Below are 16,798 nucleotides of genomic sequence, written 5' to 3' on the forward strand. Positions count from 1 at the left end.
TTGGTGTATGTGATCTTGGGGAAAAAACTTTGGTGGTAGAATTCCATGTGAGCAGGATGAGCTCCGCTATTGAATTTATGTGAGTGAATCTATGGCAAATGCATGAATGATTTTTGTTGGTCATCCCAATGAATGCTAATGTGGTGTTTCTACAAAACCACATCATCAGGGCTTTTGTGCATTGCAGGTATTTTGTATTTTACGGATAGGCTATTTGGTAAAAGTCCTGTTTTTCCTCCTGGTCTTTGCCTATAAAAAGCAAGACATCTCCATCACTTTGAGTGCAGTTATACAGGTCCTAGAGGGAAAGTTAGGACTCCTAATATTATATAAAATAAGTTTTCAGCACATATTGCTTGGTGAATAGACAGCATTAGTCACTTCGTGCTGAAGCATCATGTTTGGTGTAACTTGTTCTTTGCAATAAGTGCATGTTCGTGTTTCATGCAGAATTGTGCTCATAATCGTATACTGAGACAGACTTAACTGTACCCACTTGGCTTCATGAGTGCAGTTGCCACCTTTATCTGCTTTTGAGGATTTCCATGTAGGTCTCCAACTGTGTTCACAAAGGAGCTGTCGAGTTGACAATCTCTGACCTGCCATGATAGTGAAGAAAACAGCAGTGTCTATGTCTTGACCAAATTAGCATCCCCATTGACAGCCTGCCACACTTGTCATGGGAGCATTTTGATTGAAAGACCAGTATCTTAAAACTGATCAAAATGGCGCAGAAGTGTTCTTTGTCCCTTTGCAAGGTCTGCTCCCTGTTACATTTAGGGTTTATGAATCCAGGATTTAGTATTTCCTGCTTGGCCCTTTGGGCTACTGTGATTTGGAGATGAAGTATTCTAAAGAGGAGAAAAAGAAAAGCTGTTTTGTGAGTTTTAGCATCATTTCACAGCAGAAAAAAAGGCGCACCAGTCTGAAGCTGATATTTAAAAAGTTACTAATATTTATAAAGAAGGATTAATGGCTAAAATGCTTTTGTAATGATCTAAAATGTCCGAAAAAGTGATATCTGTGGAAGAACCTTTTTTTTGTTTTGAAGTTTTATAATGTACGTGTATATTAATGTTCTCTGTTCATGACCCAAAAGGAATTTGGCTTTATAGATACTAGGATAGAAAAAGGTTGCCTCTAAAACTCTTCAGAAACTCTGAAAGTTTTAATTACTTCTAAAACGTAGTGGTGTTATGATGTAGGGGTTTGAAAAACAGTCATTTGTGGTAGCCAGCCTAACAACTCCTGGGTATTTTTACTGCCAGTCATCCTAAATTCGTGCCATTAAAACCTTAATCTCTAATTGTAATGTCACACGTTTTCATCTTGTTTTCTTGAGCATATGATATGATCTTGTATATAGTTGAATGTGAAATCACTTGGCTGTTTGTCAACTTGTGTGCAAGTCCGCTTCTTTAAACCGCTCTCTTTACCTTGATATATACACAAGTGTTTGGCATGTTACTGGTTATTTGAAAAAATAAAATTAAATTGAATTTACTAATGGCCACCAAAGCAAGCTTGCAGTGGCCTCATCACTGTCATCAATATCAGTTGATGGGAAGAGAGTTTGGGATTTGTGCTAATGGCCATAAGCTGGACAGATTTATTCAGGAGAGAATTGCTCAGTGCGCTTCCCCTGCAGTGTGATGTGTTGTTCAGAAGGGCATATGACATTCTTTAGAATTAGGCTAGTCTTAGGAAAAAAGGCCCTTGCCAATTAAACCACACTTTGCTAAGAAGGAAATGCCAGTAATATGGCTTCATGAGACAATAATTGGACACTTAATCTAAAATTTGTTCCTGTCTGAGCAAAATGTGGAGGCTTAAACTAATGATGCTGATTTTGCTGGTAGATTAAGCAATGGTCGTTGAATGAAATGAATGTTTGTTATTATCTGTTGTATCCTAAAGGGTGTATGTAGTAGAGCTTTTTGTGTTTTCTGGGTAGTAAGACATAGATTGAGGAAAAGGATTTCTTTCATTTAAAAAATTGGATGAGAAAAATTGACAAGCTGTTAAACTGAGAAATCTGGATAAAGCTCTTTGTTGGTGAGCAACATTTCAGCTCTCCTGTTTGCTTCTTCAAAAATTTTAAACCCAACCCCTGACGTTGACCGTGATGTTTATGCAACATCATGGGCGGTTGACAGCCGGTAAGAGGTGGCTAATGAAACTTTTTTGAGACACGCCTTTTAGAATGAAATAGTATTACTTTGTTCTGCTCTCTTTTAAGTGCAGAAATGCCTTTGGCTTCCTGTTGTCGTCTTTCTCTTTTCTGTAATGACAAATCAAGTAAAATAAAAGTGAAATCTCTATGGCCAAAATGAAACATTATATTAAATGTCTTGTGGCTCAGAAGCTGTGTTGAGCAACACAGTGAAAGAAACTTGGTTAAATGAATACCCAAATAAATACCAAAATTGCATTTGAAAGGTCAGATTCTGATTATTTTTTTTTCTCTTCTACTGACATAAATCTCGAGGGATTGCATTCCTTTTTCTGCAGGTTTGTCTCAACAGATGTGAGGGCAGAGTCTGATCAGGAGTTTGTTTCTTACAGACCTTTTAAACGTAAAGAATATCTTGTTTAAGCCGTGAATTTTTTAGCATGTTAAGGAACCTATTTTTAGGACACTTGCTAGCTGTTAGACTTTATAGGCATTACGAATTTTTTTATTTTCTATAGCTTTAGCTATAGCTTATGGCTAAGTATGCCACCGTGCTTGCTAAATGTTCATCCTGTTCAGGATTTTCTGTGTTAAAATATTCTTGGATAGAGATTTTTATGCAAGTGTACCTATATTCAGTCTTACCTTTTTGATTTAGCAAAAACAGTGTGCATATGTTCCTGTTGGTTCTTGTATTAGATTTAAATGTATAATACTGAATGTCATTTTGAGTTTAAGGGCAATAAATGAAATCATATACTCCTACAAGAATTGACAAATAATTTCTCTTTTCTATTGTGAATTTTATTTAATTTAGGAATCCTGTAAAATATTAGGAATTAATCTTAAACTTCAGCTCAATCGGCACAAGTTCAACAGGTTGTTTAGAAACCATCTGAAATGCTGAAAGGAAGATGCAGTGTCCTTTGACACCCCACCCCCCCAACTCCCCCGCTTCCCCCCCCAAATGGACTTTGATTAAAAATTGTCATGTACATGCAACCATGATGGAACAAGTATGCTATCAAAGTTTTGAAAAAATAGATAAAAATCACATCGTATTTTAAATTCTGTTCTTGTTTCTTTAGTGTGAATCGATTTAGGGTTATCAATTCTGTAGAAGCAAGAAAATAATCTAACTTTGGTTTCTTATATGCATTATTTCCAAATTTCTCTGTTAGATGCTTTTTATTATTCACATTCTTTACGCACCTAGTTTGTACAAAACCCACAATGCTTATTAACAGAAGAGGCTCCAATGTTCTGTACTCCTCTCAAAAAATCAGTTGGAGGCAGCTTCTTTTGCAGTAGTTGTCCCTAATAATTTTTCCCGACAGTATGTAATTACATTTACCTGTATCCATTATTCCTCCTGTTGGTTACATAGGCCTTTCATTTGTCAGACTTTATCTGCATAATCGTACAGTGACTAGCTCTGAAGCAAAGAAATAAACTGGAAAAACAGTTTTTTTCCAAGACATACTTGTGTTGAGGGCAGGGGTTGGGGTTTTTTTGTTTTTGTTTTTTAAAGGAGTGTACACCCCCCACCCCCAATTTTGGCTGTGTCATCTTCTGAAAAACCTTTCAAGCACTATGTCTTGTAGATGTGCATAATTTGAATCTTCTGGGAGACTGTTTTCTTGGGTTTTGAATTTTTTTTTTTTTTTGTTCTTCAGTTTGGAGTCTGAGACAGTATGAGTTTTGTAATGCTGTCTAGAGTTCAAGTTCATGTATTGGCAGGCTTTCACTTGGTCTGGTGCCTGCTTTAGGGGCTCTTTCTGCTGGTACTGTGCTTTAATTTGTCCAAGATACTTGAATTACTGCTATACTGCTATGATTTATTTTATTTTTTTTTTTTAGATTGTATTGTATGGAATTAGCTGGACACACATTAAATACAGAACTGTTCCACTGGATCATCTCAAAACATAGTTACATGGAGACAGTGATGAACGGGGTTGTTACTAGTAGAGTAAGCTGTTGTGGTTCAGGTCTAGGTGACCTAGAGTGGAATTTCAGAGCTCTGGTTTCCAGCAGTGAGAAGGTGTACCCAGGGGTGCTGCCTGGGCACGGCGCTGTGCTCGCGCTTCTAACTCAGATTGGGAGCGTGGTCTTGAAGTCCATCTCCCATTTGTTCTCACTCCACTTTGACGCTTGTGATAGAGAAGTCTTAGGGTTTGTAAACTTGGTTCCTTTTGGACAAAAAGTCTACTCCAGGAGTGTACCTAATGCTTTCCAACTTGCTAATGGGCTTCAATGCAAGAGATGACTAGAAAGAAACTCCTCCCTCCAAATATACATAGCGTGGGCATTGCAGCTGAGCACCAGCCCTTTTGTTCTACAAACTTGCTCCTGTTGCACTTCTCTGCCAACAAAAGCATAGTCTAAGGATCTCAATTTTGCTGCTTGCTCCTGTGTATTGGATGGAAGCTGCTGCCACTGCTGAAGTGGGTGATGGTAAGCTAACAAGTTTAGGAGCCCTGATCAAGAGCTAAATTCTTGCAGATTATTGATTGACTTTTTAAAAGACTTAAAGGTCAAGAAAAGATGAGAAAGACTGTTTTCTGTCCTCCCTGTGATCTGGATTGTGGACTGTGTTCGCAGTCCCACATAGTTCATGTTAATGCAGCCAAGTCAAATCTAATGGGGAAAAATGGGGAAAATGCTGGGGAAAAAGAAGGCATGTAATGTGAATCCCTGAAAGACTGTATTCATGCAAGCGGTGGTGCAGAAAAGGACCAGAGCATTGTATCTTGAGTATCTTAATATGAGTTTCTGATACAGTGCACTGTTCAAATAAGTGAATGTTGGTAAATTCAAATGGCAATATGCAGAAAAAAACTCACGCCAGTATACTTGCGCACAGGTGGGAGCTCAAAGAAAGGAAGCAAAAATAATCACAGGATTAAAAACAAACAAAGAAACCAGCAACTGTCTGGGTTCAGAGGTCTGTCTTTCCATTTAGCAGCACAGAGGTTGAGAGGTGTCATGTTTATATAAAAATACCTATATATAAGTAGACACATACTGCATATGCAAATATATATACAGATGTAGAAGAGATCCGGTGGTTTAATGAGAACCAAAGGAGAATCAGGCAGATTCACCCTTGAAATCAGAAGCAGTCCTGTAGTTAAATTAGCAGTACAACTTCAGGAGAAGAGAGCTGGTGGAATCATTTATAATCTTTTAAGATAAAATTAGATACTTCTTTTTGTAAGATGTACTTTAGTCAAACTTCTGGGAACAATTCAATGGGTTATATAGAGAGATTATGGCTGAGTGACTACGGTAGTCATTTCAGGCTCTAAAATATGTAAATCCATAAACAATATTAAGAAAACCGCATATGCAGATACATTTCAGAAGGACAAGTGCATCGTCTGTTCCAGGGGCCATTATTGTCTGCCAGTTAGCATGGCTTCACATTATGGCTTAATTACGTTTTATTGTTACTGTATGTTGTTAATATGCACAATAGTTTAAACATTGTGTATACGTTGATACTGGGTTTCTATTTCACATATACATGGGGCTTATTTGGATGGTTTCACATACTGGTAATAGAAGAACAGGTGTTCCCTGTGCCCTAATTGGGTATTCACTTATCCTGTTTTTATATAGCTAATGTATTAGGCACCCCTGCGTGTATGTTTGTTTTCATTTCAGGCTCCATTTAGGAAAACTATTACTGATAAAAAAATCTCTGTTTCGAACAGCACAGAGCAGAAGTGCTGAGCTGAAATTGAATTTGTGAATGTTTCTGTTACAGCGTTGTCATTTTTATAGTGCTCCAGTGGGGGACAAAGAGAGGATTTCTCAAAACATTTATTCCTGACTCCAGACTTAAGCCTCTTAGTGCTTTCTTTTCTAAAAAGTTATTTCAAACATAAACGTGGTGATGAAATCAGAGCTTTCTTGAAGTTTGTTGCTTTAAACTGTATATTCAGTTTCATAGTTCTAGATTACCAGGTACCGGTCGTCAGATCTGTTCAGAACTTGCAGCTCATTCTTTGTGGGATTATCAGAGCAGCCTTCCCTATCCTCCTCTTTTAATGAATTGACAGTGACTTTTAATTGCCTGGAAAACTTTTTTTTGGTATTGCTTCTAGTTGGAGTTGTGCCTGACTGACACACTGACACGGAGCCTCGAGATGTCTGGGCATCTCCACTTTAGAAATCTGTCATTTTGGCATTTCCAGCTTGATCTTGGAAATTTTAAATTTAATGCTGACGGGTAGATTTTGCTGATTTGTTAAGTTGGTTTCTGGCACTTGGGTGTTCAAATTCTGCATAGCGGTGATGTGCTTTTCTACACCCAGTTTGGTGTGTGCGTCTGAAAGGGACAGCCATGGAGGACAGCGTGCAGATGTCTTTGAGGATGTAATCGGGGAGATCTGTGATGATACGACTTTCTAGAATATTAGAGTTCTGGAGTGCTTTACAAAAATATCATCTGGGCTTGGCGGCGTTCCTTATCAGTGGAAGACTGAAGTCGGTATTGATCAATAGTCATTTGTGTTGGCTATGGGAGAGGAATCATCAGGGACTGTATATGCAGGCTGGCAGGGATGTCCTTTGGCTTGATTGTCCAACAGAGGTCAGAAGAGAAATGATTCAGCTATCTAGCTGAAGGAATTCTGGCATGCTGCTTGAGCCCAGGGATAAATACTAAATAGCTACCTTATGCCTATCTGAGAAAAATTATTCTTTCTAGATTTGATGTAGCGTATTCCCATCTTTGTGTGGTGGCTGTCACAGTCTCTAATGTACAGCTGGGCAGTTCATGCATGGAAGAACTTGTTGCCTTCGGTTCTCCCTTAGAGGCTTATAAACATTAGCCACCCAGAGGCTACTGATTTAGATAAGCATGCTATAAATTGACACTGCATGTAAATGAGCTATCATGCTGTGTTGTGGTGATTAATGTAACTGTAATGGTACATATTATCTTTTAAAGTTATGATAACCTGAGGAAATCACTTAAAGATAATCCGTTCTGTCTGTTCTTCTCGGGAGAACATCTGCATTTTGGCTCCATATAGCTTATCTTTATTCCTAATGCAAAAAAGAAAATTAAAGAGAGCAAGCTGTATGCTAGGACCGTATTGTAACTTGCATTGCATTTACTCCTGCGTGTTAATTTTCTTATGCAAAAATACTGCTTTTGAGTTGCCTTGAGACTGGCCTTCTTTTAATAGGCACTCTCTGGAAATCATACTGGTTTTGTTATAAGCTCAAGATTCAGGTGTCGGTGTTGGCACTTAACAAATTGTTGCTGAACCCTTCATATTTCTGTCATGCTGTTAAGGCTCTGGCACTAACTGCTTGAGGCTCGGTTTGACTTAATTTAAATCTTACAGGAATTTGTCTTAGTTTAGCTTTTCATTCTGAAGTTAGGTACTTTTCCTTGCAGGTTTTGTCTGTGACATAATTCAATGTTTGTTCCAGTTTCTAAACACAACAGCTGATAAATACTTATGTTTTCTCTGATCTGTTAGTACAAGTTTCATTAATTCATGTATGGTTAAATTTGCAGAAAAATTTCTTTCTTGTTTCAAATAAAGTTTAAAGCAGGGGAAAAAAAATAGCTGCGGAATGCCTTTGGTTTTGCTAGTTCCCTATTTTGGTCCAAATCCTGAGAAAGCTGACATTTTCGAATGTGAAGCATTAACCAAAAATGCTTCAGTAAGTATTGCAGAATCCCAGGTGTTCAGATCCAAGGCATCAATAGGTGCGTTTCCCCCTTTTACTTAGGAATCCTTTGGGCTGTCTACCCTCTTTGCCCTGTGCTCTAACGCAGAAAGATCTCTGTCCTGCTAATTCTGATCACTTTCCTCCTCTCCCTGCTTTTTCGTATCAGGGATAGTAGAAGGAGCAGCTCAGGAATCCTTGAGGAAAGACAAATTATAACGTCTGTATTCCTGGAGTAGTTATTTGACTTCTCCTTATGAGACTAGAAAAGGCTTTTCACGGAGGAGCTCTGGAGCAAAGTGAATGAGTCAGGGGAAGAGAGGGTAAAAAAAAAAAAAGTATCTCCTAATAAATGTTAGTAATCACTTGGCAGGCATGCATCCAGGGGAAGCAGAGTTCGGTATGTGTCAGCACAGGCTATAAGAAGTGTTGTGTCTGTTAAGGTTGAAAGCCATGCAGCTTGAAAACATGAGGTTTACATATACAGTGAAGGCTTCTGTAAAAGTCTGGTTTACTGTAACTGTAGTAAAATACACCCTCTTGTGGCAAGAAGGAAAAAGTCCAAGCAGAAACCCATGTGACCTCTTTTCTTTTTTTTTCTATGCTCACTGGTTTGCCTTACTTACTCTTCTTTTGTCTGTCCCTCGCGTTCAGTGAATACTCCTCACTGCTGTGCTCCACCTGTGCTTTCCTACAGTTTTCTGTTGTTTCATATTTCTGTTTATGCAGTACCCGAATCTGTTCTGTTTGTCTTGCAAATTCTAAAACTTCACTCTATTTCAGTTTGGTTTTTTCAGTATTTGGTTTGTATTTAAACTCTTGGCTTTAAAGTACCCTCTCTTACTAAATTGCCAACATGTTGAAAATACACTTTACAGACTAACTTTAAAAGGCTGGAAAAATAAACGAGGGTGTTGAAGAACATACTAGTTTTGTTTCTTAAATAGCTTAGTTTGTCTGAACTACTATGAAGGCATCATGTATAGATGTGATTAGGAGATAACATGCTGCTTTTCCCAGCTGTTTGATTACCCAGTTTAGAGATGGGTCAAATGAAGTAGCAGAGTGCAAAGAAGGCACATCACCTTCGAAGTGCAGAAAAGGCCCTACACCATGTTTGCAGTTTATCAGATTTGCTGCATAATAAGCTCTACACTCCATTCAGCACTATAATTAACCCTGGAAAGCACTTCGATTCAGTCTTTGCTGATAGCATGAACCTCACAAAGCCAAGCAGTCTCAGCAAAATACCTCTAAATAAGATTAAGCAAAGTGAACCAACCATGAAATAAAATGTAGGCTAAGTGTCAAGCAAATACTATTTGTTGCTTGCATTTAGTACCAAGTTCTGTACTTGGCATGAGGTGTCCAGGCATATCGTGTGAATAGCACTGGCAACTCTTAAAAAGTGCTGAGAGATGAGACCGTAAGCAGATAATATTAACGTTTTCCCTGTGTAAAGGGAAATAACCAAGTGTTGTATGAGAACACTTGTAAATGCATGTTGATGGTGTTCCCTGCAACTCATAAACAGTTGTGGCTCTCAGCCCATTGATGCCCAGCAGGACTGGGAATAACATGTTGGTGGGCTCATCTGGAATGTGGTGGACAGAAATGGTGGCAGACTGGGTGCCAGCGGAAAGAAGAAACAAAAAGACTTGGAGAAGGGAAAGCCAAGGCAGGTTGCTGTTACTTAAGAACTTTGTCAGACAGCAGGCAAAAGAAATACTGCTTATGTGATGGAGGATAGACTAGGTATAGCCATACAGAGTCCAGAAATCTAGTGCCTATTTGAAAAACAGATCTCATCTTTCTTTGTTTCACTTTTCAGGTATCTTGCAATATCTTCAGAACTCTCCCACCTAGTGACAGCAATGAATTTGATCCAGAAGAAGATGAGCCCACCTTGGAGGCATCATGGCCACATTTACAGGTTTTTTATCATTTCTCTCAGAAGAAATACTTTTCACTGCTTAATGTATCTAATAACTTTTTCAGCTTTTTTTTAACCTTTGAATAAGAACTAGTCTCCAAGACACTAACATTTGTTAATATTGTTCATGGCTATAATATAGCACTCGCGAACGCAGGAGAGTACTTTGTGAAATTAGCAAAATATTAAAGCTTTCTTTCAAAAATGTATTGATGGTGTCCCTCATATTCCTGTCTTCCTTCATTGATTTAAAAATTATTTTGCTTTCCAAAGTGCTCTGATGCACAAGTGTTTTTCAGCAACTTCAGCAAGAGCATTTCGGGTATGATACTGCTAGCAGTTTTTCTTTACCAAGCGTAGTTAATTTTCATACAAAAATACATAGGTGTTGGCAGCTGATCAGAAAAATGAATGAGAAGTTACATCCCTGTCTAAGTCTGCTTCCTCTCCCCCGGTCGAGGTTTGCTTTCAGGTGTTCGTAGCAGGATGCATTTCATTTATATTTAAATTTCACAAAAAATAAGAATCTTAAAAGCTTCAAGGCAGCTCTGAACAGCTCTGCCTGCCTGGATACAGCAGAGGCATAACACGTCTGTTACCTTATGTTCCTTGACACTAGTGCTGTAGTTTTAGAAGTCATAATTTACATGGAAATGATGGAATTTCTTAGCCAGTAGATGATTTACCATTGTCAGGAAGAAATGCACCAAAGTATTTGTCCGGAGTTGATGAAATTGATTTCCTGATGATTTAATATCAGTTATGTAAGCTGTCACTTTTTACATGTCATATTTCTAAACCTCTCTCCCCATTTTTGATTTCCTATTGCTTCCTTTTAGAAGTCAGAGAACACTGACATAGAGCAGCGGCAGCAGTAGTATTGCAGCATATTGGTGTTTGCATGAAAAAGTTTAAAATTATTTTAAAATGTAATTTATAGCTTCCTTTCTCCTTTCATTATCAGTACTCATAATCACTGAAGTCAGAAAGCAAAAAGTTTTCAACAGCTGCTCTTTAAAAGGTTCCGCAAAGAGAATTGCTAGCTGCTCTCTCACCTGATCAGTGACAGGTCAGAGTTGCTGTCTTAGGAGGCCACAGCAGTCCCTGTTTGACTTCACTTCCTTTTTGCCTGGTTTTTGTACTCCTCTTTTTCTCCACTAAGTGAAAAGTCTGTTGCTGTCCCACTGAATAGTTTAGGCAGATGGAATTGCATGAAAGTAAGCGGGTTTTCTCCAGCTGCGAGGCTGATCTTTACAGTTAAGTTAGAAACTTCTGAATAAATTGCAGTTTGTATTATTCTTCTATGTTTCAAGTTGTAGTAGAATGCTACTCTAAGCAGTTTCTAATTTAATTTAAGTATTTCCAACTGTTTCACCAACTCTTTCAGAATTGTAATGTCTGTATTTGATGTGACTTCAGCAGTTCAGAGGGCAGTTTAAATGTGCTTTCCAATTATTCTAGGAAGCTTTACAAGACGATAACAAGCATTACAAGATGGCAATGCCTGTTGTTGGTGATGAAATGTCTGACTGGAGTTAAATAAGCAAAATTAGCTTAAAAAGCTCATGTAATGAATTCTTACTCTAAGGTAGCGATTTCATGAAAAAGAAAAATATTTTTCATTTTTTTAATCATTTTGTTCTGTGGAAAAATAGGTATTTTATTTTCTAGCAAAAGACTTTAGTGAAATACTTAAAAATATAGAGAGTAATCAAGTCATAAACTAAACCGTGGATATTTTTTTTTCCTTTTGCAGCTTGTATACGAGTTTTTCATACGATTTTTGGAAAGCCAAGAATTTCAGCCCAGCATTGCCAAAAAGTACATAGATCAGAAATTTGTATTGCAGGTAAGCTGATCTGTTTTCTTTAAGGCTTCATTTTGCTTTTGAAAAAAATTTCTTTAAAGAGATTTTATTTAGAATTCGAAAGTGTAACTTTAATTGCAACGGAAAAAGACTAAACAAGCATATACAATGAAAGTTTTCAATCTATGGAGGTAGGGGAAATATGCGTATGTGTTTTTTATGTCAGTCTCTGTTGCTATAGATATACAAAATAGTTGGTTTGGCTCCAATTTTGATACCTTAATCAAAATATTTGACTTACTGGTTATGAGAGGGAGCTGAAACAGTAACTGTTGAAAAAATGAAAGGTTTACTATCAAGTAGTCTAAAAATGATGCTATCTACAGAGACTACTTAAACGCCAGTTTTAATGTGTCTTAATATTGTTAAAATATTTCTATTGGAAGGGGAGAATATTTCTCCCTTCTGTCTCTGCTGGAGAGCTGGCAACAGGGGCAGAAGTTCATTAACAAACCTATTCCCAGCCCAGTACTGAAAACAGTGATGCTGTAGTCATCAGGGAGGAAGTAAATCAAAAGGCCGTATAAAGTTCAAGCTCTATTAAAAGCATGGAAGAAGAATTAGCATCAATAGTAAACAACACTGGCAAAGAATGGGTAGCTTTATTTTTGTGGTTTGCTTGCCATCGTTACGGCTAAATGGAAGAAATGGCCTCTGTCAGTTGGTCAGCTGGTAGTCAGGTGTCTTACACGTTTTTTGTCTTTCTCCTCCTTGTGTACAAGCTAGACTTCTTGTGTACTTCGTTATTTCACTTGAGAAGACCAACTATTGTAGTTTCTACTGAGTAATTTTCATCCAGGCCTTGACAATGCTGGAACAGAGGTGGCTGAAGGAAGTTGTTTTCCAGGATAAGCCAGGAAACTCCAGCTATGACTTTTGTCTTTAGCTTTCAGGAATAGGCCTGTCTTGTGTTTTCTGTTCCCATTGTGAATTTTCGTATAACTGCAAAGTCAGAAAGAACTTTGTGTTCAATGCAGTCTATAGCTTGCTTTTGACATCAGGGAAATTTAGAATGATTCCTACTTAGTTAGAAAAGGGAGTTTTCTTACGGGCTGAGGTGTGAATAAAAGCTAAACTAGAAGTGGCAGGAGATACTCAGCATTTCTGAAGACCTTTCTCTCCCCTTTGTCATGTAGTTTTTATTTTTCTCTGTAGTGCTCAGGCAATAAAAGTAGTGCTTTTACTGTCCTATGTTATTCATATGAAGAATACGTGAAAAACATAGCTAAGAGAGCAATTTCTGTCCTTAAATTTGAAGATTGAAAGAAGGGACTTCAATTTCCTTCTTAGTATCACAAGACCTTCAACCTACCAAAGCAATGGGATATACTTATGTTTTTATTTTATCCATCATCTTAAAAACAAGAGCGTTTTTCATCTGGATCAAATCTATATGGTGGAGTTTCCCTTTTGTTCATCTAAATATTCATTTGAACAAGAGGGTGCACCAGTCTGTTCATCCAGTACCTGGTGGAGATGGAAGAATATGTGGGGCGGGTAATCACCCTTGACAGGTTTTTCCAGATTGATTTTATTTTCTTTAGATATAGCAGGAATGCATTAGAAGGAATGCTCGTGTTCTACTTCAAAATCTAGAGAAAATAGTTCCTAGATGCTCCTGTTATATGCTGCTGAACTTGGTCATCACTGATGGTATCCCACTAATGCCCTTTCAAGGCCTTCAAACCTGTTACAATTTGGCACAGGAGAATGGGTCTAAAACAAGGAGATATATATATATATTTTTAATTAATTCTGTTAGTCTTTAATAAGTCTGCTAAATGAAAGAATGGTCATCTACTGAAAGAGGGAAATAACGAGATTTTGAAACCTACGTATCTGAAAAAGCATGATACAACAATTAAGAGTTCAAAAGAATTCTAAGAATTCATAAGTTCTTGCTGCATGGTTAGGTGATGTGCTTTTATATATTGCTATGCGCAGTCCATCCAGTCAAGACTCACATTTTTCTGTAAAAAGGTCTGTTGAGCCTTATATATACATGCAAGTAGGTATGTTTCTGTGTGTAGAAGTGTTTGTGTTTGGCCTGTAGGAATGGGGCAGTCCTTCCCCTTCTTGTAGTTACAGTGTGTCTAGAGTAATGCCTAAGCATCTGTGACTAGAGATCACTTACACAGAAAACCAATTTGAGGCTTAAGAACATTAAGCAAGTTTGGTGTTTCATGATGCTGACAACGTAAGTGTGACAGGCTTTGAAATCAGCTTTCTCTCTAAATTAATTTGTTTCTTTAAAATTTGAGGACCTTTCGTGAAGTGTTTCTTGGCAGTAAGAATGCCTCTATGAAGAAATGATTCAGTTTTTTTAATGAGCATTTTTCAAGCTTTTTCTTGTTTGCTTGCTTTTTGCTTTTGTTTTTCGAATATAGATGTGTTTCTGACTTTCATCTGTATGTTTTGATAAAATGCTGTACTTAACAAGTGTAGCTGTTCATTTGTAAAGCCTGCTTATATACAGTCTGAAATGGTTGGCAGTGGTTGCTAAGAGACATACTATTCAAATACATCCACAAGTGTCTGTGTTATGTAGGTTGCTATTCTGGAAAATTTATTTCCTTTTCCGATGTATGTTTAGTGTCAGAATAGTCACGTACATTATGGAAGTCTTGCAGCTTATCCATAAAAATAAGACTTTATTGTTGAAACCCCATAACAAATTGGACATATCAAAAGAATTGCCTTCTTTTTGTTTTCATTTTCTTTTGTGAAAAAAGAGAGACTGAGTCTTGGTCCAGCAATGTTTCCACAGAGGATCTGTGTAAGAGAACTGGAAATATAAATATTTTGCTCCTAAAAGCAATCCAATAAGAAAATTAAAAACATAAGTGTTTCCAGCTGTTTGCTGTCTTTGGGTGAAATTTGCTATTTGGGGAAGGATGAGGTGACTATTTATTTGTTTAACTGTAGAACTAATTGAACAAAGCAATGTCTTTATAACCTCTGGAGGGCAGCTGACAAACCTCATCGTTTCCTCATGAAATTCCCACCACGGATTCCTACTGCAAGGAAAAGATAGTGGGATGTCATTACAAGCTACAGATGCATCCAAAACAATGAAGAAGAACACGTGCCAGTCCTAAACCTGGATATTAGAAAGCAAAGTCCCAGACAGCTTACCAACTTTTAATCATCTTTTTCTGTCTTTTTTTCTTTTTCACCTCCTCCAAGTCGTGTAGCAGTTTGACAGAGATCATGTAGTATACGTACACTGACATATCTACTTATAATAGGTATTTATAATATATCTATTTGTGAATCCAAGATAATTTGGGTTTCTATGATTCCCGTAATAATTTTCTGACTGCACCTTATACACTTGTAAGACCTCTTTGGCAAACTGTCTTCATTTTTCTCGCAAGACAGGAACTGTTTGAGTTACTTTCTTTTCGTGCAAGAGATACTGATTGCTTATGTTTACTACCTTAAACTTTCCTATTTTCTGTGCATTTGTGAGGGGTTTGGGGTCTTTTGGTTTTGTTTTTGGTTTGTTTTGTGGTTTTTTTGGTTGGTTGGTTTTTTTTTTGTTTTCAAATTAAGTTTACCTTCCAACTTATTCCAAATGTCTGCCAGAATAGCTAATGTTGTGGTGTCAAAAAAGATGAAGAAGGGGTAGGGGAAAGCTCGTACTTTTGTGGTAGAAGATTCAAGGGGAATAGAATAAAGATCTGCAGTTGATATTCCTGCTGCACATTTCATGCCTTAAATCTTAGAGGCAACTTCAAGTGTCAGTGTTTTGGGATTTATTTGGAAAAGACGAGACATCAGATGGCTCTCTTTTGTGGTACTCATAGAGAGTACCACATTTTTCTGTTTTAAAATCTTTTTCAAGAGTTACTTAGTAAAGGTGGGTTTTCTGTTGTTGTGGGGGTTTTTTTGGTGTTTGCGTTTGTTTGTTTTAAATTGGATAGTGAAGTTACCATTTTGTTCTCCCTGGAGGATTAATTCCCAGTCATACTTTGATTTGTGTCGGTTGTTGGAGATCCTGTAACAGCAGATCCAGTCCTGGCGTACAGCTCACTGTTGAGTCTTTCCATGGCATGAAGGCCATGCAAATCACTAGGAAGGCTTAAGAGCTCATAATATACATTACAAGCAATTAGAAAATGTGACCTTGACCCAATGTTGTGGGAACAAAATATTAGAGCAAATGAAGATCTTTTAATTCTGCAGAGTGAAGGAATGGTGGATGGTAAGACGCAAACTGTCTTATTTTGGAGATATGACAGCATCTAAGAATTTATTTTACTGATTTTTGGGGAGAAGGAAGGCAGCGTTTCGGAGCCAGTTAATCAAAAGTTTATTACTTGTTTGAAGACTTCCAAAATTTTGTTATGTCAGAACTGGACATTAATAAGCTGAGTTTCATGATGTTGTAACAGGGTCACCACAGATTTTTTAATACTGTATTTCTACACATTGAGTAACACGGATATCACAGTGTTACATGCATGTGCTCTCATGAATTTAACTTTTCTGTAGAAGCCTGTGTGTCATACTTGTCAAATATCTACTGTTTCAGTTCTCTTTTTCCTTTAAACACAGCTGTTGGAGCTGTTTGACAGCGAAGATCCTCGAGAACGAGACTACCTAAAAACAGTCTTGCACAGAATTTATGGCAAGTTTCTGGGTCTTAGAGCATTTATCCGAAAACAGATTAATAATATTTTTCTACGGTAAGTTGTGGGAGAAGGTACTTTTCACTTACGAACATTTTGGGGAACTGATATATTACTTATATTTAACTTTTCTTTTTTTAGATTTGTTTATGAAACTGAACACTTCAATGGCGTAGCTGAACTGTTGGAAATTTTAGGAAGGTAAATTTATTATCTGTCTCAAACTTCCCTTCTGGACACGTCAGAATAGTGTCAGATTCACAGAAAGTATTACTCTAAGCACTGATTCTGAAAACAGATGTGTGAACATGCTCATCGTTAAGCCCACGTGCAAATCTCTGTCACGTCTTTGCCAAGAGTATGTAACTGCATGCAAGTTACAGCCAAAAGTGTTGGATTGGTTTTGTGGATGTGTATGTTAAATTTTGTGCACTTCATCCTTACATGCTACAGACTTGTTTTTTGAGCGCACTAACGGTACGAATATTTTGAGTAAA

General features: G+C 37.4%; 1 protein-coding gene across 8 annotated transcripts in view; it reads left to right on the forward strand.

The window, feature by feature from the left end:
* PPP2R5E (protein phosphatase 2 regulatory subunit B'epsilon) overlaps positions 1–16,798 on the forward strand; it is a 78,052-nt gene that overhangs the window by 50,810 nt on the left and 10,444 nt on the right. For all 8 annotated transcript variants that reach the window (XM_054201394.1, XM_054201395.1, XM_054201392.1 and 5 more), the window contains 4 exons: positions 9,699–9,800; positions 11,557–11,649; positions 16,228–16,358; positions 16,443–16,502. In XM_054201394.1, the coding sequence (XP_054057369.1) occupies positions 9,699–9,800; positions 11,557–11,649; positions 16,228–16,358; positions 16,443–16,502 (386 nt within the window). The remainder of the gene's footprint in view (positions 1–9,698; positions 9,801–11,556; positions 11,650–16,227; positions 16,359–16,442; positions 16,503–16,798) is intronic.

Source organism: Rissa tridactyla, chromosome 4 (assembly GCF_028500815.1).
Source record: "Rissa tridactyla isolate bRisTri1 chromosome 4, bRisTri1.patW.cur.20221130, whole genome shotgun sequence".
In the NCBI taxonomy this organism is placed as follows: domain Eukaryota; kingdom Metazoa; phylum Chordata; class Aves; order Charadriiformes; family Laridae; genus Rissa; species Rissa tridactyla.